At 35.0% G+C, this 26,222-nt stretch overlaps 1 protein-coding gene across 1 annotated transcript in view; it reads right to left on the minus strand.

The window, feature by feature from the left end:
- Nucleotides 1-26,222, minus strand: part of TMEM38B (transmembrane protein 38B) — a 74,499-nt gene that overhangs the window by 24,846 nt on the left and 23,431 nt on the right. The window contains exon 2 of the mRNA XM_027863052.1: nucleotides 18,683-18,839. Coding sequence (XP_027718853.1) covers nucleotides 18,683-18,839 — 157 coding nt within the window. The remainder of the gene's footprint in view (nucleotides 1-18,682; nucleotides 18,840-26,222) is intronic.

Genomic DNA, 26,222 nt, shown 5'->3' on the forward strand with positions numbered 1-26,222 from the left:
TAGAGAACAAAGAGGCTTCATGAAAGAAATGGCACTTGAACTAGGGTTGAAGCATGCACATGAATTCAAAAAGCAGAGATGGGGGAAGGCGGTATTCCAATACAGCACATACTTGAGAGGAGATATAGAAGTTTGAAGGAAAAGATAAAATTTATTCAGAGGATTGTGAGCCAACAAGTTACATAGAGACTCCAGGGTTAAACGAGATAAAACAACAAAGGTAGGGTGGCAAAAAAGTGTGAAAGGCTCCGACTGAGTCTAGACTTTATTCAGAAGGCAACAGGGAACCATTGAAGGGTTTTGAGCACACATGACATAATCAGATCTGTGCACAAGGAAAATGAATATGGCAGCTGTGAGGGACCGGAAAGAGAAAAGGCTTGAAGCAGAGACACTTAAAAGACTAATGCAACAGTTAAAGTAAGTGGTAGTGAATGAGCCCAGCCCTCCCATAAACTCCTCAGTGGAGAACTAAAAGGGCACCACATGGAACAAGGAAGAAGACCAAGGAGAAAAGACCAATAAGCTCCTCTATCGAGTCCAGGACTGCACAAGATAGTCAAAAATCTGTGGGTGCTTAAGAGAAGAGACATAGCAATGGAGGCAGAAATCAGCACAACCCCCCATAAATGGGACCCAGGAGCAACAGGATCTTGGTCCTAGCTTGTGGGCCTAGAGTATTTAAGTACCCCAAGAAAGCAGAAGCCAGTGCTCTTGTTAAGGCCATGGCAAAAGACAGGGCCAATGAAGAGAGTGTGAGTAAAGGAAGACAATTTCAAAGAAACCTGAATCCAACTCTCCTTTCACAGCCATAGCAGAAAAGAGGACCCACGTAGCACCTGGCCAGGGGCATCTACAAGACTTGAAGCCAGAACTCTTGCCAGAGCCCCAGGAGACAGGATACCTTCAGTACTCAAGCAGTTCTCATGCTAGTTTGGGGAAAGTGGGGGGAGGAAAGTTAAGGAGTGAGGTCAGAGCGGCCATGATACAGGATAGATCACAAGCCACAGCAGGATATGGGACCAATGCACAGTGAGGTCTTCTAGGAAGCCTGTTACCAACATGAACTCCAACATTTAGTTGGGGCCTGTCAGGGACAGAGCAGAGAATGGAGCCAACTCTTAATTAGGGATTATGCAAAGAGAATGGTATTCAGAGCCATGGCCAAAATCCACATTGGGCCACCAGCTGAGAAAAGCATAAACCAGGAATTATGGCAGAGGAAGTGAACTAATACCATCCAACCCACCCAAACTACAAAATGAAGAGGATCAAACAAAATCTACCCACCCCATCCAAAAGTACAGGCAAGGGAGAAGTCAGATCTTGGCCTTGGCCATAAAATCCAAATGCAAGAATGGAAGGTGGAAATATACATCAACAGAGGAAAATTCTGAATACATTGAAGAAATAGTATGGCTTAAGAAAAGTCTAAGAGATAAATTCAGAAAGAGGTCATTCTACAAGAAGCATAAGTATAGCCTCTGAGCAAAGAATGACTAGTTACCAGGACACTAAGAGTAGCTGGGAGAAATAAAGCAAAATTTTTTAAAAATGAAATTAGCACTCAAGGGTGCTGACTGGAGGAAGAATAAACAGTTTAGAACAAAAGGTAAAAAACCTTACTCAAGAAGTAGTAGACTCCCTAAAAAACAGAACAGAATAAAGATTAGTCAGTTATTCCATAGCACCACAAGAAATACCAGAACAATGAAAGGACTGAAAACTTAGAAGGAAATGAAAGAGGAATCTACTACCAAAAACAAATGACCTGGAAAACAAATAGAAGAGAGATCATTTAAGAATTAATGAACTTGGGGGCATCTAGATGGTGCAGTTAATAGAGGTCTAGCCTTGGAGTTAGGAAGACCTGAGTTCAAATCTGACCTCAGACACTTCACACTTACTAGCTATGTGATCGTGGGCAAGTCATTTAACCTCAACTACCTCACCACAAAAAGGAGAAAAAAAAAAAAAGAATCAATGAACTTCCTGAAATCTATGACCAAAAACTTGAATACAGTATTTTACGAAATCATAAAAGAAACTGTCCCAGAGCTATTATAAACAAGACAAGGCGAAAATAAAAAATCCACCAGTCATGTCTCAAAACTCTAAATTAAAAACTTTCAAGAATGTCACAGAATTCAAAATTCCCACGTCAAAAAAAAAAAAGTATCACAAGCAGCCAGAAAAAAAGAATACACACTAAGGAACCACAGTCAGTATTATACAAAACTATTCAGCAACTACTATAGAGAAGATATTAAAATAATACTTACCAAAAGGCTTATAACTAATTATATCTTACATATTAAAAATTACCATAAGCCTAAACTTGGGGGAGTGGGGGGAAGAGAAGGAAAGGGGTGTGAGAGAGGGAATGGATCTTTACTATAATAGAGGACTTTCAATCTTTCTTGACAAAAAGACCAGAGCTGAGAATAGTCTTCAAAATGTATTCAGAGTAGCAGGAAGTAGACTAATGAACTCCCATCACCTTGCCACCTCAACCTCCCAACCCCCCAGTCAAAAACAAAAACCCTCAAAATATATGTAGGAAATTCCCCAGACCTAATTCTAATGGACAAATCCAAGAAAAAAATCATAGTGAGTTATTTGTCCAGCACAGGTCAGCATAGAGAGACAGGGAGATCTGCTGACACTGCAGATGGGGTCTGATTGGGATGCATAAGCCTGTGTGAAATATTCCATCACGCAGGGAAAGGCCGTGAACCAGGGTAAGACAAGGTCCCAGACCCATACTGAGACATCATGTACAAGGTATGGGAAAAGGTGCCAACTGGTAGTTTCGTCTCTCGCTATCATCCTGGATTAGAGATACAGAGTGAACTGAGGAAGGAAAATGTACCCTGGGGTGGCATTCTGTGGCCACACCTAAGCCGTGTACTGAACAAGAAGCAAATTCATCAGTGGTGGAAGTCAGATCCCAGGAGCAGAGTAGGGCTTCCCTTCCAGCTTCTAGCCCAGTTTGAAGCCTGAAGAAGAACCAGGGCAGGAATGTCAGACCAAAGAGAAGCCTGTAGCTGTAGAACTCTGAAGCAGGAGAGGTTCCCAGCTGGCTGATAAGGGCTCAAACCAGCAGCAATCTGTTGTTGCTCAGACCCAAACTCAGGCCAGGAACCTGCAGAGCTCAGACAAGCGTGGGTAGCGATCATACTCTGCCCTGCATTAGACTACTCTGAGAACACTGAAAGCTTGCAAATCCCAAAACTGGGCTGTCTCTAAGATTTTGGAATAATAACAACATTCCTAACCCTAAGAAAGCAACAACAGGGCCAGCCATGACCCTCCTTCCAGAAGTGCACAGTAGCCAGCTCTACATCAAGTCTAAAGTCAGGAAGAAGGATGGAAAAATGAGCAAATAGCTATTGTGGTGTTAGGGATGATTCAAGGCACAAATTCAGAAAAAGAAAATGACTCCAAAATACATACAAGGAATGTTTCAAAGAAAAACACAGCTTGGACAAAAATTGAACTAGAATTCTTGGAAGAGATGAATCAAGAATTTTAAAAAATATTTTAAAATGTTTTTATCGCTGAAATGAGAGTGCTAGAGGTTTTAAAAAAAAAAGGCTGGAAAAGAAAGGAGAGCTATAGAAGAAAAAATTAGAAAGGGAATTAAACATTTGGCACAAGAGGTACAAAATTTTGCCTAAGTAACAAACTCCCTGAAAATCAGAACAGACCAAATAGAAGCCAGTGACTCGAGTGACTCCATGAGACAACAAAAAAAAAAAATCTTAAAACAAAATTAAAAGATTGAGAAAAATAGAAGAAAATAAAAAGTATTGAATAGCAAAAACAATAGGCCTGGAAAGCAGATCAAGGAGAAAAATCTTAAGAATCACTGTATTACATAAAGGCCAGAACCAAAAACAGAGCCTAGACATTCTATTTCAAGAAATCTCAAAATAAAACTGACCAGATCTCTTAGAATCAGAGAGCAAAGCAGAAATAGAAGGAATCTTCCGGCCATCTCCTGAAAGAAACCCCAAAATGAAAACTCCCAGAAAAATAAAGCCAAAATCCAAAGTTTCCTGGTAAAAGAAAAAATATCACAAGCAGTCAGAAAGAATTCAAGTACCAAAGAACCAGTTAGGATCCCATATAACTTAGCAGCTGCCACTATTTAGAAATGAAGAGCTTAGAATACAATATTTCAGAAGAAAAAAGATATAAACTTACAGTCAAGAATAACTTACCAGTGAAACTGAACATAATCCTACAGGAGGAAAAAATTGATCTCTGATGAAATAGAAGACTTCTAAGTATTCCTGATGAAGAGATCAGAGCTGCATTGAAAAAAAATCATAGAAACAACTGCTAGTAGAAGGGAATGAAAATAAGATACCATACTATAATTTATGGGATGCAGCTAAAGCAGTTCTTAGAGGAAAAATTAGCTCTGAAAAACATATTAACAAAATTTAAAGGATAGCATTAATGAATTGAGTATGCATTTTTAAAAACTAGAAAATTAACCAAAAAAATCCAAATAGCAAATCTTGAAAAATAAAGCAAAAACGGATACAACAGAAAAAAGACTAAAAAAAAAGGTAAACAAAATTTAAAACTGATTTTCTAAAAAGACTAACAAACTTTAGCAAACCTGACTTTTAAAGGAAAAGAGATAATCAAATTACCAAAATAAAAAACAAAATGAAATCACAAAAAAAAAGAAAAGGAATAATAGAAATTATTTTGCATAATTAGAGCTGGAAAAGAGAATTTAAAAGAAAAATAAAATGCCCAAATTAACAGAAGATGAAATAAATATCTTAAATCCAAGCATAGAAAATGAAAGAAGAGAAACCATGAAGTAATTGCCAACACTATCACATACATAAAAGGCAATTAACATCTATGTTACACAAATTATTCTCAAAAACTCAGAAAGAATACATTACCAAACTCCTTTTATGAGATAAATATGCTCCACTGATCCAACATAATAAATTTAACAGTAAAGAAAAAAGACCATCCAGAGTTCCCAAAGTGGGCGATACCACCTGTGGGGGGCACTGAAAGGATCCAGGGGGTGGTAGTAGACAGGTACAATTGGGGGGAGTTGAATAAAAATAAGGGGTCAGTGGAAGCATAAAGAAAGAAAGAGAGAGAAGAAAATTTTTTTGTTTGTTTTTTGGCTGGGCAATGAGGTTAAGTGACTTGCCCAGGATCACACAGCTAGTGTTATGTGTCTGAGGCCAGATTTGAACTCAGGTCCTCCTGACTCCAGGGCTGGTGCTCTATCCACTGTGCCACCTAGCTGCCCTGAGAAGAAAATTTTGAAAAACCATTCATACATGTTTCATCTGTTGCATAACAGAGTTAAAATCGTAGTGATTACATTATCTTCCAAATAAACAAACAAAACGCAAGTTATAACCAATCAGTGGTCAAGTCTGCCAGCAGGTCTTGACAAGCAAGTGTTGGCAGGTGAGCATGTTGCACAATGTTGAGAAGTCCAGCATGCATCGGCAGGAATACGTGTGTGAAATGACTTGTTTATAATACAACACAATACAGTTAGATATGTCCTTTTTAAAAAAATTTTATATTGTTCAGAAATTATGCAAATTTCAAAAAAAACTTTAAAGAGTTAAAGATTTCCAGGGGAGCACTGAGTAATTTTTTTTTTTTTAAAGGAGGCAGTAGGTCAAATAAATTTGGGAATCTCTGCCATAGGCCATCATCACTAATGGATGTTATTCAAAAAATTTCAATAAAATCCCAGCAAAAGGATTACAGTAATATAATCAAAAAGTCATTCATTATAACCAATCTGGATTTGTAACAGAAATGAAAAGATTATTCAAGATTAAGAACACAATTAAAATAGTCATATTAAAAAACAAACAAAAAAAACCAATAATTCAAATCACATGATTCTATCAACAGATACAAAAAAGCCTTTGACAAGGTATAATTCTCACTCATGCTTAGAAAAAAAGATCTATAAAACATAATTACAGAAAGATTAAATGTTTAAGAAAAATCTCTTAAACCAAAAATTAGCATTAGAATGGTAAATACTCAAAGCATTCTCAATAAATAGAGGTATAAAGCAAAGATACCCCATTCTTCCAATTATTATTTGACATAATTCTAGAGATACCAGCAAGAGCAATACGATAAGAAAAATAAATTAAAGGCATAAACAGTGTTAAGGAAAACACAAAATTAACCTTCTATGAAAAAGTCATGATAGTTTACTTAGAAAACCCCAGAGAATCAATAAAGAAATTGAAACAGTTAATGGCTTTCGTAATGCAGTAAGGATACAAAATAAATAAAAAAAAAATCACCAAGATATTGTTAAGCATCTACTACTTGCCAGGTACTCGGCAAAGTGACAGAAATAAAAAGACAAAAATGAAAAGTCTCTGCCCTCAAGGAGCTCCCAGTATATTGGAGGAGAAAACATATACAAAAACAACAAGCTGTATTCATTTGGGCAAGTCACTTAAGTTCTCTGGGCTTCTATTTCTTCATCTTTGTAATGAAAAGGTTGAAACAGATGTCCAGTGAGTTCTCTTCCAGCTCTGGATCTATGACTAAATCATATATCATAGTATATTTTTGGTCCAGATCTGTGATTTTATTGTTTAGGAAACTCTCAATGAGTATGCTCCCTCCACTTATGCAAATCAGCAACTACTCTGCAATTTAACAGTCTTAAAGAATAATCTTAGAAACTGAAAGGCTGGAGGATTCTGGGAAGATGGCAGAATAAGGCAGGAAATTAACTGGATCTCTCCAATTCCCCCACATATAATTTAAAATAATGTTTCAAAGTGAACTTCAGAGTGGCAGAAATAATTAAAAGTCTGGGTAAAGCAGTTGTTCAGCCTAAGACAACTTCGGAGAATGTTGGGAAAAAATCTGACCTTCTGGAGTGGTGGTTTGACCTGACTGAAGTGCAGACACCTCTACATCAAAAAACAAGTCCTAGGGGCAGCTGTGTTGGTGGAGGTATGGCTGTCCCAGGCTGTGGCTATGGATGAAGAGAAGCAAGCATATGCTGGTAAGTGTGGTTGCAGAGGGGTGGGGCCCTGCTGCCTGCGGTCACTTGCAAGGGAGCAGAGAGCTTGGTTTTGGTTTCTGGGTAGAGGGTTAAGCTGAAGCTTGCAGCCACTGGACCACAGGGAGTAAGAGTATTTAAGGTGACAGCATTGCTGGAGGCCCAGGTCATGGCTCAAGGGTAGAAAGGAGTGCCTGATGTCACTCACATATCAAAGTATGAGCAAGAAGAATAGTGACCACACCTGGCCTTAGATTACAGAACATTTGAAGAAGCAAGAGGTCAAAGGCTCCTAGATAGAGCTCAGAAAACAACAGCACGAAAAACCTAAAGCCTGAGACATTATCCCCCACACCTTGGGACTAGAGCCCAACTCCAAAATAAAATTTACAGCCAATAAATAGGCTGCTAAAAAAATTAAAATGAATATGCAAAAGAAAGAACTCAACCACAGATAGTTACTATAAGAAGACAATGAAGTCAAAACAGTTACTTCTAAAGCTTCAAAGAAAAATGTAAAATGGTCACAAGCTCAAAATGAGTTCTTTGAGGAACTTAAAAAAGACTTTAAAAATCAAATAAGAGAAGCAGAGGAAAAATTAGGAACAAAATAAGGGTAATGCAATAAAATCAAGAAAATTATGAAAGAAAGTCAACCAATTGGAAAAAGAGATTAAATAACTTATGGAAGAAAATAACTTCTTAAAAATTAGAATTGGATAAGAGGAAGCTAATGACATCATAAGACAACAAAAAATAATAAAAATCAAAAGAATGAAAAAATAGAGAATGTGAAATATATCATTACAAAAACAACTGACCTAGAAAACAGATCAAGGAGAGAATAAGAATTGATGGTCTACCTAAAAGTTATGATCAAGAAAAGAGTGTAGACACTATACTTCAAAAATTATTAAGGAAAATTGCCCTGAAGTTTTAGAACTAAAAGGTAAAATAGGAATTGAAAAAATCTACCAATAACCACCTAAAAGAGATCCCAAGACAAAAACTCATAGGTATATTATAACTAAGTTTTGAAGCTCCCAGGTCAAGGAAAAAATATTACAAGCAACTAGAAAGAAACAATTTAAATTTTGTGGAGCTACAATCAGGATAACACAAGAATCAGCACTTCTATGTTAAAAGATCAAAGGCTATGGAATACGATATTCCAAAGAACAAAGGAGCTTGCCTAGCAAAGCTCAGTGTAATCCTGCAAGGAAAAAATGAATTTTAATGATTTAAAGGACTTTCAGGTATTCTTGAGGAAAAGACCAGAACTGAACAGAAAATCAGATATGCAAGAATCAGGAAGAATATTAAGAAGTTAAACATGCAAGACCAATTATAAAGGATTTAGTAAGGTCAAATTGTTTACTTCTTATATGGAAAAATATTATCTAAAACTCTTAAGAGTGTTATCATTACTTGGGTAGTTTGAAAAAGCACACATAGATAGAAAGCCAGGAGTTTAGTTGAGTATGATGGGATGATTCTAAAAACCAAATTTGGGTAGGGAAAGGTAAAATGATAATAATAATCTCATAAAGAAGGCTTGAATGGAAGAACTGTTATAGCGGAGAGTAGGAGTAGGTGGAAGGCTAGTAGTGCTAGAACTGGGAAAAGAATGAAGAACATACATCTAGAATGGTAAAAGTCTTCTTAACTTACAGAGAAATAGTAAATCAAGGAGAAAGGATATGGGAAGGACTATTAGAAGGGGTGTGGATTAGGGAGGCAGTGATCAGAAGTAAATTATGTATCTGAGGAGGGACAGGGAAAAAGAGAGGGAGAAAAGGATAAAGAGTGAGGAAAAATAGGATGAAAGAAAATACACAACTAGTAATTATAACTTTGAATGTGAATGGGATGAATTCACCCATAAAATGTAAATGGACAGCAGAATGGATCAAAAATCAGAATTCAACAATAAGTTGTTTACAATAAACACATTTAAATAAAGGGTTGGAGATGAATTTATTATGTTTCAGCTGATGGGAAAAAAAAAGAAGGGGTAGCATTCATGATCTCAGACAAAGTTAAACCTAAAATAGATTTAAATAAAAGAGAAAATCAAGGAAACTACATTATGTTAAAAGGTACCATAAATAATGAAGTAATATCAATACTAAAGCTATAAGCACCAAATGCTACAGCATCCAAATTTTTAAAGGAAAAGGTAAATGAATTACAGATAGAAGTGGAAAACAAATAGTAAGGGCCTTCAATCTTCTCAGAACTAGATAAATCTAACAAAAAAAAATAAGAAAGAAGTCAAGAAGATGAATAGATTCTTAGCTAAGCTAGATATGATAAATATCTGGAGACAACTGAATGGGAATACAATGGAATATAATGTTTTCTCAGCAATACATGGTACCTTTATAAAAACTGACCACACAGAAACTTTATAATTAAATGCATAAAAGCAGAAATAATAAATTATCCTTTTTAGATCATAATGCAATAAAAATTACACTTAATAAGGGACTATGGAAACACAGATTAAAAATTAATTGGACACTAAACAATATAATCCTAATGAATGAGTGGGCTAAAGAACAAATCATAGAAATATCAATAATTTTATTAAAGAGAATGGTAATGAGACAACATACCAAAACCTATAGGATGCAGCACAAGCAGTAATCAGAGGAAAGTTTATATCATTAAATGCTTACATCAGTAAAATAGAGACAGAGCAGATCAATGAATTGGATGTACAATTAAAAAAACTAGAAAAAGAACAAATTAAAAATCCCCACATAAATACCAAATTGGAAATTCTGAAAATTAAAAGTGAGATTAATAAAATTGAATGTATGAAAATCAGTGAATTAATAAATAAAACTAGGAGTTGGTTTTATAAAAAAAATCAATAAAATAGATAAAACCATTGGTTAATATGATTTTTAAAAAGAAAAAAGAAAACCAAATCACTAGTATCGAATGAAGATGAAATCAAAGCAATTATTAGGAGTTATTTTGCCCAATTATATGCCAATAATATAATATTATATGCCAATAAATGTAACAATTTAAGTGAAGTGGAAGAATACTTACAAATATATAAACTGCCTAGATTAAAAGAAGCAGAAATAGACTAAATAAACCTATTTTAGAAAAAGAAATTGAACAGGTCATAAATGAGCTTCCTGAGAAAAAAGTATCAGGACAGATGGATTTACAAGTGAATTCTACCAAACATTTTAAAAGATCAACTAATTCCAATATTAAATAAATTATTTGTAATAATAGGCAAAGAAGGAATCCTACCAAACTCCTTTTATGAATCAAATATGGTGCTGATACCTAAACCAGGAAAATAAAAAAAAAAAAACAGAAAAAAATTATAAACCAATTTCACTAATGAATATGGATGCAAAAATTCTAAATAAAATACTAGTGAGGAGACTACAACAATACATCACAATATTTGCAATCAAATGGGATTTATACCAGGAATGCAGTGATGGTTTAATATAAGGAAAATTATTAACACAATCGACTATATCAATAACAAAAGGAACAAAAATCATATGAATATATCAACAGATGCAGAAAAAGCTTTTGACAAAATACAACACTCATTCCTATTAAAGCATAAAAATGGATTTTTTCCTTAAAATGATAAGAAGCATCTACCTAAAACCTTCAGCAAGCATTATTTTTAATGGAGGTAAGCTAGAAGGCTTCCCAATAAGATCACAAGTACAACAAGGATGCCCATCATCACCAATATTGTTCAATATTGTATTACAAATGCTAGCAATAGCAGTAAGAAAAGAAAAAGAAATCGAAGGAAACAGAATGGGCAATTAGGTAATAAAACTATCTCTTTTTACAGACAATTATATCACAATAATGATATACTTGGAAAATTCTAGAGATTAAACTAAAAAAAACTAGTAGAAACAATTAATAATTTCAGTAAAGTAAGAGGATATGAAATAAATCCACCTAAATCATCAGCATTTCTATATATCACCAACAAAATTCTTCAAGGAGAGATAGTGAGAGATACTCCACTTAAAATAACTGCAGACAGCATAAAATACCTGAAAGCATATCTGCCAAGACAAACCCAGGAATTACATGAACATAGTTACAAAACACTTTTTAAACAAATAAAGTCAGACTTAAATAATTGGAGAAATAGTCATTGTTCATAGGTGGGCAGAGCCAATACAATAAAAATTACAATTCTACCTAAGCTCATCTACTTATTCAGTGCCATCCCAACTAAATTACCAAAAAAAAATTTTATTGAGCTAGAAAAAATCATAACAAAATTCATTTGTAAAAACAAGAGGTCAAGAACATCAAAGGAATTAATGGGAAAATGTAAAGGAAGGAGGTATAGCAATACCAAATCTTAAACTATATTTTAAGGTGGTAATTATCAAAACTATCTGGTACCGGCTAAGAAATAGGTCGATCAGTGGAACAGAGTAGACACAAAATACACAGTAGTAATTTATCATAGTAAGCTTGTGTCTGACAAGTGTAAAGATTTAAGATTTGAGATAGGAATTCACTATTTGGTAAAAATGGTTGGGAAAACTGGAAAGCAGTCTGGCAGAAACTAAGTATAGACCAATATCTCATACCATTTACCAAGAAAAGGTCAAAATGTACACATGACCTAGTTTCTACAGATAATCATACATAAGAACATGGACCTATCAGACTTGTAGAATGGAGAAGAATTTATGAATAAACAAGAGATAGAGCATCCTAAGATATGAAATGGATAATTTTGATTACATTAGACTTAAAAGGTTCTGTACAAATAAAACCAATATAACCAAGACTAGAAGGAAAGTAGAAAATTGGAAAAGAATTTATAGATATCTCAAACATATAGAAAACTTTATCAAATTTATAAGAATATTAATCATTCCCCAATTGATTAATAGCCAAAGGATATGAACGGGTCATTTTTGGAGGAAAAAATCAAAGCTATATATACATATCATATAAAAAAGCTCTAGATTATTATTGATTAAAGAAATGCAAATTAAAACATCTCTGAGATATCATCTCACACCTATGAGATTGACTAAAATGATAGAAGGGGAAAATGATAAATGTTGGAAGGGATGTAGAAAAACTGGGATACTAACACGCTATTGGTGGAACTGTGAACTGACCCAGCTATTTTGAGAGAGTAGTCTGGAATTATGCCCAAAGAATTATAAAACTGTGTGTACCCTTTCACCCATCAATACCACTATATTAGGTCTGTTTCCCAAGGTGATCAGGTAAAAAGGAAAAGAACCTATATGTTTTAAAATATTTATAGTAGCTCTCTTTATTGGTGGCAAATAACTGGAAACTCAGGGGATGGCCAAAATTGGGAAATGGCTGAACAAGTTGTGGTATAAGATTATGATGGAATACCACTTGCTATAAGAAATGATGAGCAAGTTGTTTTTAAAAACATGGAAAGACTTGCATAAAATAATGAAGAGTGAAAAAAGAAGAACCAAGAGGATATTGAAGACAGTAACAGCAATATTACTCAAAGGATAAGTATAAATTATCCTTATAAAGGATAATTATAAATATTCAAATCAGTCACAAAGGACCTGTGAAGGAAGATGCTATCCACCTTCAGAGAAAGAATTGATAAATACAAGCATGCATAGAGTACGTATGTGTCAAATAGCAGCCTTCTCTAGTGCAGGGTTGGGAGGGAGAGAGGGAGACATTTCAGAACTTAAAATCTAAGTAAATAAATTTAATTTAATTTTTAAAAAAAAGAAGAAAAAAGGAGACGACGGGGACTGAAAGGTTAAAGTACCTTGCCTGGTATCACCAACCAGTATGTATCAGAGGCAGAACTTCAACCCAGGTCTTCCTGACTTCAAGGCTGGTGACAAGCTGCCTCCCATACATTATGTAAACAAAATACATACAAGGTACACTGCAGGGAACAGGGGCACTCAATTTTGAACAAAGCAAGGGATTCTATTAGCCATACATAAGAAAGAAATAAGCACAGTGAAAAGAAGGGTATAAGGAAAGGAAATGGAGCAATTTGTGCAATAAGAAGAATCTGGCTGGACCATAGATGAATAAAGACAATTAATGCATATAAGGTAAGAAAAGGAAACCGCAGCCAGGTTTTAATTGGCTTTAAAAGCCAAATAGAAGAATTCAAATTTGCTCCTATAGGTAACAGTGAGCTTCTGGAGTTTCACGAATCAATGAATGGTCAGTTAACATTCACCATGGGCCAACAACCACTGGATAGTGCAGTGGATAGAGCTCTAGCCATGGAGTTGGAGGACCTGAGTTAAAATTCAATCTCAGAAGAAAAAAAAATCAATCTCAGACACTTACTAGCTGTGTGACCCTTCACCCTGTTTGCCTCACTTTCCTCATCTGTAAAATGAGCTGGAGAAGAAAACAGCAAACCACTCCAGTATCTTTGCCAAGAAAACCCTAAATGGGGTCAATGGAGTGTCAGACATGACTAAAACAACTGAACAAAAAACAGCTACTGTACTAATAAATAAACAATGGGGATACAAAATGACACAAAAGAGAAGTGAGGCAGTCCTACTCTCACGGACTTTATATTTTAATTAGAGATGACAACACATACAGGAAAAGATAGCAGCAGGATGGATAAAATGGCCCAGTCATCCTCAGAGTTTAGCAACAAGGCAGATGACGATGCTCAGGGGTCTGAAAGGGATAGCAGTACAGAAGATGTTATTACTCCCATTATATTGTGAGTTCCTCAAGGGTAGAGAATGTCTTTTGCTTTTTTTTTGTATCCCCAGTGCATAGTACAGTACCTGGCATATGGTAGGCACTTAATAAATGTTTCCTGACTGATTAGTAAGGCCTAATAAACAAGGTGGAATAATAGCAAGGGACATAGTAAAACCCAGTAGTGTCTAGGGTGCTATAGCAAGGCCAAAGAAAAGGAATTGTACCTAAGCTCTAAGAATATCATGACATTTTGTCGGCCCTATGGTGAATGAACTGAAGAGGGAAGAAACTTGAGGCAGGGAAACCAATCAGGAGGCTACTGCAATATCTACATGAGAAGTGATGGGGACTGAATGAAGTGGGAGGTTTGGAGGTGGGAAAGGGTGCATGTGAGAGTGGAGAGAAGGTGATAAACATGAGAAATGAAGTGGTTAAACTGACAAGATCTGTCAGAATTGGTTGTGGGGCACGCGGAAGATAAGGATTCAAGAATGATTTCAAGGTTAGGAACCTGAATGACTAGAGTGAGGTAATACTCTGCACAGAAAAAAAGGGAAGCTTGGAAGAGGGGCAAAATTTGGGGAAAGATAATGAGTTCCATTTTGGACAAGCTTAATTTGAGATGTCTTTGAGACTTCTGCCTATTCAATATCCAATACACAATAAATGTGGGCCTGACTAAGGACAGCCATATAGCTCTGGAAATCATCTGCACAGAGATGACAATTGAGGTAACCAAAGAAAGAGTGTGTCCAGGAAAAAAAAAAGTAAAGAAGACCCTGGTCAGAGATTTGGGGTATACCACAGCTGGGAGTCAGATATGAATGATGATCTAGCAAAGGAGACTGAGAGATCAGAAAAGTTGGGGGAGGGGGTCAAGTGCCAAGAGTGAGAAAGAGCACAAAAATAAGAGTGAGACAGGGGTTGTGAAAACCCAATATCCAGGAAAAGAGAGTAGACCACAGTATCAGATGCTTTAGTTAGGTCAAGAAGGATAGGGACTGACATCATCAGATGAGGCAATTAAGAGACAAGTAGATTTGGAAAAAGAAGTTTCCCCAGTATCTAAGAATCAATCCACAAAATACATAAGATTTTTATACAAACAATTACATAATATTGTTTAGTAAAAGAATGACTTAAATGTCTCTGTTCCTGGTTGGGCTGTGACAATATAATAAAAATTACATTGCTACCTAAATTAATGTAGAAATGTAATGTTAAACCAATCAAACTACCAAGGGGCTATTTTATGAAGATGATAATAATAATAATAAAATTCATTTGGAGGAAAAATAAGGTCTATAGAGTATTAAAGGAAATCATTTTTAAAAATAGTAATGAAGGGGGCAGCTAGGTGGCTCAGTAGATAGAGCACTGGCCCTGAAATTAGGAGGACCTGAGTTCAAATCCAGCCTCAGACCAAACACTTGACACTTACTAGCCGTGTGACCCTGGGCAAGTCACTTAACCCCAATTGCCTAAAAAAAAAAAAATAGGAATGAAGGGAGAATTGCACTTCAAGACCTCAAATTATATTATAAAGCAGTAATCATCAAAATTATTAGGCACTAGTTAAAAAACAGAAAAACAGATTAGTGGAACCAACTGGATAAAATCAAGAATCAAAAAAAAAAATCACACTCAACTATGGTTTTAGCATATACCTTACTCTCAGATACATATTCTTCCATCCAATGACACTGGCCTCCTGGATATTTCATGAACAAGATTCCACCTCTTGACACTGAACATTTTCACTGACAGTCCGTCATGGCTGAAAACACTGCCCCCCTTTAGTTCCATCTACTGACCTCCCTAGCTTCCTTTAAATCCTTTCTTTTACTGGAAGCCTTTTCCATGCCCTCTTAATTGGAATACCTTCCTTCTGTTGATTTTTTTTATTTATCCTATACATAGCTTACACTGTGTGTATTTGGTCCCTCACTTATATTATAAGCTCCTTGAGGCAGGAACTATCTTTTGCCTCTTTTTGTATCCCCAATGTTTATCACAGTACCTGGCCTATATAGTAAGCACTTAATAAATGTTTATTGATTAACTGATTGGCAATAGCAATACAGTAGAAAGAACACTGATTCTGGAATCAAAAGATATGAATTCAATCCTTTCTCGGACTTTTATTTACCTATGGCACTTTGAGAAAGACATACTCTCTACAGACCGTAGTTTCCTCATCTGTAGAATAAAGAAGTTGGACTAGATGGTTTCTGAGGTCTCATTTCACTCAAGATCCATGATCCTATGATCAGTAACTCCATTTTCAATAAACCCCAAAACATAAAACTACGAGGGAAAGGAGTCTCTATTTGACAAGAACTACTCACAAAGTTAGTAAGCAGTATGGCAGAAATTTAGCTTTAGACCAACATCTTATACCACATATAAGATCCAAATAACCTGAATATAAATAATCTAAATATAAAAGATCAAAATATTTTAAAAATGACCATAAAAATGTGAAGAAAAACAATTTTAAAACAAAACAAAAACAAAACAAAAAAAGGGGCAGCTAGGTGGAGCAGTGGATATAGCACCGGCCCTGAAGTCAGGAGGACCTGAGTTCAAATCTGGCCTCAGACCAAACACTTAACACTTACTGGCTGTGTGACTCTGGGCAAGTCACTTAACCCCAATAGCCTTAAAAACAACAACAACAACAACAACAACAACAAAACAAAAACAAAAACAATTTTAAAAGACTACTTTACTCTTATCAAAGCAATCATGACTTCAGAAGACCAATAATGAATCACGCATGCCACCCCACTCTGGCAATGTGGTAATGAACTAAAGGTATAAAATGAGGCATACATTTTAAGACATGGCCAATAGGTTGAACTGTTTTGCTTGACTATACTTATTTGTTATATGAGAGACTTCTACTGAGGGAAAAAGGGGTTTTTTTGCGGGGTTGTTTACTGGATAGAGATAAAGATCAAAAAAGAAGAAAGATGGCCAGTAAAACATTAAAAATGAATGAAAAAAAAATCTCAGAAGGGAACACATATAAACAGGGCAATTTTCTTACTATCATGTTAAATTTAATATATTCTTTTTCAAAAAAACTACGTAACAAAGTTCAAGGTTCCATACACAAGCCTCCTTTTTGTTCTTTACATACAGAAATGTTTGTTAATGGCATATAGCAGGCATTTAATAAATGTTTAGTGACTACTGTTTAATAAGCATTTATTAAGTGTCTACTACATGCCATGTTTGTTGATGATTAAGTTTATAATAAAAACATAATTTTTTTAAAATTACAAATACGAAGAATTCAGAGAAATTTGACAGGACCTAAACTGATGCAGTGTACAGCAAGCAGAAAAAGGAAAACAAAATATACAATAAATACAACAGTAAAAAGAACCCCCCCACCCCAAAAAAAGAAACAATACTATATAATATTCAAGTTTGGCCGCATAGAAGATTTGAGAAAAGTACCTACCTCCCTCCCTTAATGGCACAGGTGGGAGACTATGGATATAGGATTTAACATGTGCAGCCAGGCACAGTTGATGAGTTGGTTAATTTTGTTGAACTGCTTTTTTTTTTTTTTTTTTAAATCTTTGTTACAAGGGATAGCTCACAGGTAGGAAAGTGAAGGAAGAAGACACCTCTGGGAATGATTGTGATGTAAAAGCAAATGACATTTTAAAAAAATGTTTTATAAAAAGAATTAAACAGAAGGAAGACAGTGGGGTAGAATGAATATGGGAGATTGTGCAAACCTTTCTACAATACCAATCTGCTACTTGACACAAAATTCTACCATATTAACACAAATATTCTCTTGGTAATGTTCTGTGGCTATGAATCATGGTGAACACTGCAAGCTCCAAGAAATCAAAATGGCCAATGACTAAAAGGGCAATGAAGAGAGATGCACGGTAGGTATAAGTATGCTGCAGCATATTACTAATAATGATTTTATGCAATAAATTATGTAAAATTATACGGAAGTATGATCAGAAAAGGGGTGGTTCGATCATGCAGTAAGAATCAGTGATAAATGATGGCTATCTTAAGTGTTCTTCTCACAATCATAAAATGCTAAAAAGTCCTAGAAAAATCCTTCTTCATACTAAGTATCATTTCTATGGGGGTTTTAGGAGAAGACGTAAACAAAAATAGCACAGGATGAGAGAGAGCAAATGGGTTACTACCTGTAAAACTGAAAGGTATAGAGATATCAGTGAGATTCAAAATCCAATAAAGCACTGAAGTATCATAACTAAAGGCTAAGCAATTCTACTTAAGTGAATAATTAATACCACTCAGGGTTCGGTATTTATACTGTCTGAACACATCTGAAAAAGTATTTCCTCTTGGCTCTTCCTGTTAATAAGTTTTACTAATAAATACAGGCATGTACTGCCTATCACTATTAATTAGGTTTGAATGGGATAAGAGGAAAACAATGTCATACATAAACAATTAGCCAAAAATATTATTGTAAAGTTTTATGATTTTATACCAGATTTTGACTATAATTTCTTAATGGGTGCATTATTAAGTTGTACTGGTCAGGGCAATATTATACGGAGTATCTTTAAGTAATGAGCCAACTAATGTGACTACTTAAACATTCAATTACAGAATCAATGAGAATGATCAACAAAATATGAGTTAATTCTGATGTAGCTTAATGTGTTTTTAACATAATTATTATCCATTTGAATAAATTTGTAAAGTGTTTCCCAGGAAAATTAAATGAACATAGACTTCAGACTGACAAAAATCACCCCATGAAGTAAGTGGTGGAACTCTTATTTATAATTTTTATGATTCCTTAGGGATTTTCCAAATTTGAGATGCTTTCAATACAAGAGCAGTTCTGAAAACATTTTTATGAATGTGTCATACTCTCCTATAGTTGCTACTTACCAGATTGAAGATGCCAATAAGACATTTGTGTTATTTTCAAGGAATTTTACTGGAGCCTCTCCAAGCAGAATAGCAGACAAAATTCCCCCTCCAAAGCAGTGCATCATAGCACTAAACCAACTTACTAAAGGATTCTGCCATGCCACTGCAACAGCTCCTGAAATGAAAAACCAAAAAGGTGGTCTTGGATAACTATATATTTTTTAAAATACAGACATGTCAAATATAACTAGTATAACCAAACTATAAAAAAAAATGTTAATACCCTATAGTTTTCAAATATTCAGCAGCTTTCATTTATAGGTCAAAAAGTTAAATATACACATTTAGCAAATGCTGTTTTGATTAAAAGGTGATCTTATTAATTATAGCTATCTGGACAAACTAATAACATTTTGTTCTCTATTAGTTGTATTACTAACCATAATTCCAAAAAATTACACTAAGATTCATATTCTTATTTAACGCAGAGCAGATATTCTTCCAGTTCTATCAATAAGTATTCCTGAATGTCTATTCTGGGGCTAACAATTAATGAGGTAAATAAATTTTTTTTTTAATTTTTAGGCAATTGGGGTTAAGTGACTTGCCCAGGGTCACACAGCTAGTAAGTGTCTAGTGTTTGGTCTGAGGCCGCACTTGACCTCAGGTCCTCCTGACTCCAAGGCCGGTGCTCTATCCACTGTGCCACCTAGCTGCCCCTTGAATTATTTTTAATCAGAGGGCTATTTTCAGTGTCACTCCACAAAGTCCAATTCCAACGCCTCCTAGTGGTGTGGAGATGAACTGAGGTTCTCAGAGGGATGCCAAAAGAGTACAAGCTCAAAGTAGAATCTACTGTGCCTAGAAAGATCTCTTTAACTGTGGTGTCAGCAAAAGACTAAGTCAGTTTTTCAAGTTTATTTATTTAAATTTAAATACAGAAATGCACATCATTATGAGGCTGGCCACTTAAATTCATTGGCAGTCCACAAAACAAAGACAAATAAATGTGAAATGACTTTGAGGTCACGGCAGGCTTCTTTCACTTATGTTGGGAGAGAGAGGTACAGCAATGCTAGCAGAGTACTAAAAATCATGAAGTTTCTACACAATTTACAAATACAGCTTATAACTGCTATTGGAACTCTAAATGGTAGATCTTTGTCCAAAGAAGAAAAGTGAACACACCATTAGAGGGTCCGGAGGGCATGGAGTATGATATTCCGGAGGGCATAGGAGTTAGGTCTACAACCCAGAATCACCTACCCAGCAAAACTGAGTATAATCCTTCAGGGTGAAAAATGGTCATTCAATGAAGTAGAGGACTTAAGGCTTAGGGAGGGAATAACATACACAATGGGGTGTGGAAATCTATCTTACTCTGCAGGAAAATAAGGGGGGAAAGGGACAAGAGAGCAGGGGGTTTATAGAGGGGAGGGCAGATTGAGGGAGGGGATAATCAAAAGCAAATACTTCTGAGGAGGAACAGGGTCAAAAGAGAGCCTATAATAAATGGAAGGTAGGATAGGATGAAGGGAAATATACTTAGTTTTTCACAACAGGACTACTATGGAAGTGTTTTCCATGACTACACATCTATAACCTGTATCTAGATGCTTTCCTTTTCAATGAGGGTGGGTGGGGAGGGAGGAAGGGAGAAAATTTGTAACCCAAAGTTTCAAAAACACATGTTAAAAATAAAAAAAATTTAAAAAAAAAGAAAAGGTAAATAAATAAATCCCAATTCCCTCAAACTTTCTAGGATTTTTCCCTTCCTCACAAATCGTGTTTAACCAGCTTGTGTTCATTCTATATATACTTACATAAGTACATGTAATTCCCCCCAAAAAACATCATTTCATAAGACATACACTATTCCCAAGTACTGGCCAAAATAATGAAAATAATTGCAGCTTATGAAATACAAAGAAAGAACTTCCACAAAGGAGCAATAACAATCTCTGAATTAAATATAATTTAAATATTCAATGACTTCAGTGAAAAGGTACAAATGGATGAGGATAAAAGGATAAAAATAAGCAATTCTCAAAAGAATTACAAACTATAAACTATATAGTGTGAAAGATCGTTCCAGGTCACAAAGAAGATAAATGAAAATCAAAACAACTTAAGCTTTCACCTCAAACCCTGCAAAATAGCAAGGATGACAAAAGATGTGAATGTTCAATGTTTAGGAGCTATACAAAACTTAACATACTGCTGCTACAGCAAAGATTCTGAAAAGCAATTTGAAATTACACTAAGAAAGTGACTACAATAGCCAAACCCTCTGACCTAGAGATTCTAAGGCTTGGCATATGCCCCAGGGAGATCAAAAATAAAAAGACCCTATTTATACCAAAATATTTATGGCAGCAATTTTTATCATAGCAAAGAAATAGAAACAAAGTTGATGTCTCTGGATTGTGAAGGCTAAACACATTGTAGTACTTGAATGTAACAGAATATTATTGCTGTGTAAGAAATAATGAATATAAGGAATATGGGGAAACATAAAAAATTATTAAGAAAATTATTAAGAACTGATGAAAGTGAAGTGAACAGGGCCAGGAAAACAATATACACAAAAACTATAATGATGTAAATAGAAAGAACAAAAAAAAGGGAAATATTATTTAAGACTAAGCTTGTCCCCACAGAAGAGATATTAGAATGTACTTTCTCCCTTTGAAGAGGTGGGGGACTAATGTACTATGTACTAGAGAGTGAGAGACAGACAGAGACTCAAGACTATATATATGTTATATGACTTGGTTGACATGTTGGTTTTTGGTTTTTCGTTGTTTTTTTGTTTTTTTTTGTTTACTGAACTGTATTTTTCTTTTTGTTTCTTTGTTATAAGGGATGGCAGGGAGGGGGGAGATGTATTTGAAAATGAAGGTGATAAGAGGCAACTAGATGGCACAGTGGAGACAGCACTAGCCCTAGAGTCAGGAGGACCTGAGTTCAAATGAGACCTCAAACACTTAATGCTTTAGTAGCTGTGTGACCCTGGGCAAGTCACTTAATCTCATTGCCTAGCCAAAAAAAAAAGAAAAGAAAATGAAGGTGATATAAAAAAAGATAGCAGTATTTTGAAACAAGTAAAATGTTTATGTGTATTCCTTCCCTTTGTACTACTCACCACCAAATGCAACAGCCTTCTTAGTTCATATCCCTGACTCAAGTAATCTTACATATGGAAGTAATCTATCCTAACTCCTACCTGAAGAATAAATCCCCCTACAATATACCTGATAAGTGATCATTTTATCTAAAATTTTGGATCGATACAAATTCCATAGAACCTAATTCCTGATCAAACAAGTTAACTTATGTAAAGTGTTTTGCAAAATTTAAAGCGCTATAAAAATGTTAGCTATTATTCCTTGTATACACCCTACTCAACTATACAAATCCATTATTTTTCACAATGTATGCATTCATGCAAAAACAGCACTTTTGTTAAGCTCACATAATCCACCTCAGGATGCAACAGTAAGTACCTCCTTGCTTAAAAACACATCTACCATAATTATAACAAAAAGTATAACAGCTTTTTTTTTTCAAAAAACTAACAAAAAATCCTACCCCTATCCTACATGAGCATGCCAACTATGTAATCAAGTCTAGACACCAAAATTACCATAAGAAAGTTATATTCAAACACACACATATTCAATCAATCAAGTAATTGTTATTGTTTCCTACATATTAGCTCTATGTGAGGCGCTGGAAATAGAAATATAAAAGACAGAATAATAATCCTTGCCCTGAAGGAGTTATATTCTACAGGGGATGCAGCATGTTCATAGTTAAGTAAATGCAGAAAACATATATATAAAATAAGTGTAAATGTGATCTGGTTGGTGGTAGGTACCACTAACAACTGGTAAATCACAGTAGACCTCTTTCAAATAGTTCTACTTAAACTGAGCATAAAAAGGAAACAGGGATTCCAAAAGGTAGAGGTAAGAAAGAAGAGCTTTCCAGGTCTCAGGGACAGAGTCTGTTCAAATGCACAGGAGATAGGAGATGGTATATAGGATATGAGAAACAGCAAGGAGGCCAGCGTGAGTAGTGCATAGGCCAGAATCAGAATGTAAATTTGCTTTTGAATAGCTAACAAAGGAATCTATATTTGATCCTGGAGGCACTGGAGTGTAACTGCAGCTTCTGAGTTTTGGGAGTGGCATAAATATTCTCTCACAAAATGTTACACAACCAAAATGTTCATATCCTAAAAACTGACTACAATTACAATAATGCTTCAAATGACACAAAGAAGCAAAAGAGTAATAGAATGTTCTCACTCTCCAAAGAATACTGGTATTGCAGTGATCCAGAGTTGCAAAGACAACTCTGAAGGACTTACGATGAAAAATGCTACCCATCCCCAGAGAAAGAACTGATGTTGTCTGAATACAGATTGAAGCATACTTTTTTTTTATTTTATTTTTCTTGAGGTTTTTTTTTTTGTCTGTGTTTTCTTTTACATCATGACTACTATGGATGAGTTTTGCATGACTACACGTGTACAACACAGAACCAAAAACAAAGTAGATAACTATCAACTGGGGAACAGCTGAAGTTTTTTTTAATTGTGGTAAATGAAAGAAGCAGAATATTACTAAGTTGCAAGAAAATATGAGGATGATGAAGACAAAGCATGGAAAAATTTACACAATCTGATGCAAAGTGGATTAGGCAGAGTCAAGATACAATAAACAATGACTACAGTAATGTATATGGAGAGAACCACAAAACAACCAAAAGTAAATGTTGCAAAATTATGAAGAACAAGCATGGCTCAAAAGAGATATGAAAAGATACATCCATCCCACTTCTTTGTAAAGGTGGGTAGTACATTGTACATATTTTCAGTTTTTTTGCAATATTTATTAGTTTTGCTGATTTTTTTTCTCTTCTTAAAATATTGTTATATGAGATGACTCTCTAGAAGGAGAGGATAGTGGGTAAAATTTTGGTGATGTAAAAAAAACAAAATTTGTCAATAAAAATGTATTTGATAAAAATAAAACTAAAAATTATGGAAATAAGTTTTATATGACAAAAACTAGGTTATAATTGGAACTATGGGACAATTCCATTGACACAGACTGGCTATCAGACAATGGACAAGTCATATAACCTTTGTCAGTGCCTCAGAAATTCTAAAACTGTAAGCTACAAAACAGTTGCTGCTATATATTAGTACAGGAAATTTCCTCCAGGGAATTCATAACACCAATGAAATCACAGGTCTAGACCAAAACAAAACACTATCTGTACCTCTGGGGACTCATAATTAATAACTGGATAAAGAAGGCCTCTCCACATCATACAACCAGCAGTCTCTCCCCTCTCCAATCCATCCTCCAGAGATTGCCAAAATAATCTGAGACACATGTCAGACCATGACCCTAGTCTACTGCTCAAGAACCTTCTCTTGCACCCTATTACTTTTAGAATAAAATACAAATTTCTCAAGTTAGCATTTTAAGTCCTTTATAATCTGGATCCAGCCTATTTTTCCCAAGTTTCCTGCATATAATTTCCTTTACACACTCTACCTTGAAAGCCAAAATAGTCTACTTGCTGTTTCCCATAACACGGCACTTCATCTCCTGCCTCTAAGCCTATGTACAGGCTAACCTCCAAACAAAGAATGCAATCTCTCCTTATCTCCACCTCCTAAGAATCTCTAACTTCCTTCAAAGATTAGTTCATACATATCTCTCACCCTGTGGTTTCTAAATCTTATTTAGCACTCTACCTCTTTTAGACATAAAATTACCTTGTGCCTATCCCCACTTTTCCCAAAAGAATCTACTCAATTTCCTTAGCTCACATTTTGTCAAAATAAAATTAAGTACTTAAATATATGAGAAAAGCAATGTAACATACAGATATGTATTGATAACATCCTTTAGAGTCTTCATATCTGTACCACAAAAATAAGAACCATAATTATAATATTGTTAATGTGATAGGTAGGCTTGATTTTGGTAGTTTCTCAAAACGTGGTATTATTGGAGATAATGCTACTCATAATTATTTTTCAGCCACTAAAACTTTGGTCTTTACAACAGCTACAGCAGCTCGCCAAGGTTCATACCAATAAAATGTGAGAACCATAGATCGAAAGCCGTAAGGAACCTTACGGGCCATCTAGTCCTACCTTCTCATTCCACAGGTAAGGAAACTGAGCCCAGGGAGGTTATTTGCCCAACATCACACAAGTTGAAAATATCACAGCTGGGACCTGAAGTCAGAGGCAGTGCTCTGATAGATTTGTAACAAATTATATGATAAGCCAGAGAACTCTTTACCAATACCCATTTCATAAGACTTTCAAGTTCAAATGCTTGTTTCAACATACAGGACAAGTCTATGAGCCACTACAGTTCAGAGAGTCAAATTAAATATATCAAGTATGCCTACAGCAAACGGCTTCCTAATTGATTCAAATTTGCAAATATCTGGATCTTTAAAACAAAATAAGAATTATTTCTGAAGACTGGCCAAGTGATTAATACACAGGTCTTCACTCTCTTTCATTTCACATGCAGGACAGTCATTTACAGTCACAAATAATTTTGTAAATGTATTAACCGTAGCTTTAATATTTCTATAAATCCAGTACCTTTATGTTTCTGGATCAGAGTATGAATCTGAGAGTCTATCATTGATTTAGAATGCTCAATTTTTTTCAAAAATATCCAATGAATGTGCAAGCTTCACAAGGAAAATTTGACTGAAATTTCCTCATCTTTATAATCATCACTATGAAAAATGGCAATTCCTTCTTTTAGATCAAATAGGCTTTAAAGTAGTATCACAGACTTAGAGCCAGAGGAAACCTTAAAGATCATATCAAATCCAACCCCCCAAATCTTATAAATGAGGAAACTAAGGCTCAGAAAAGCTAAGTGATTAATTTGCCCAGGATCACACAGCTAGTACGACTTTTAGCACAAGTAAGGCAATGTCATGTCCTATTAATGGGATTTCTGGAGCTTGAAAACTTGGAAAACTACACATAGCTCTTTATTTATATTTACTTCCAAAAAAGTAATTGTAAAGCATGTTTAATTGCCATATTTGTTACTTGTGTTTTATAGACCTACGTTTCATCCTGACATAAATTAAGCTAGTATAGCTCAATAACTAGTAATAAAAACTTAATAACTAGTAAAGTACAGAAGTCCGATGCAATTCATGTCAATTTTCAAATCTGCCAACTATACTAAAAATTTCTCCTGACATGGCAATGCCATCAACAGGTTTACAAGATCACAAACTCCACACCTCCAAACAACAAGTTCAACAATGTATCTTCAAATATATCATTTGCATTATCCACTGGAGCAATGACAAGTTAAGTGACTGGCCTGAATTCCCATTCCCACTACATTACCTACTAATCAAACCAATGCCAAGAGTCATTTTAATCATGTCAATAGCTGCAGGTGGCACCAGAATCTCTTCTATCAAATGAGGCTTTTTATGCTTAGCAATTCTGTAAGTAACATTATGTGACGAAGCATTCCTTGTG

This window comes from Vombatus ursinus, unplaced genomic scaffold (genome assembly GCF_900497805.2).
Source record: "Vombatus ursinus unplaced genomic scaffold, bare-nosed wombat genome assembly UNPS02014770.1, whole genome shotgun sequence".
In the NCBI taxonomy this organism is placed as follows: Eukaryota; Metazoa; Chordata; class Mammalia; order Diprotodontia; family Vombatidae; genus Vombatus; species Vombatus ursinus.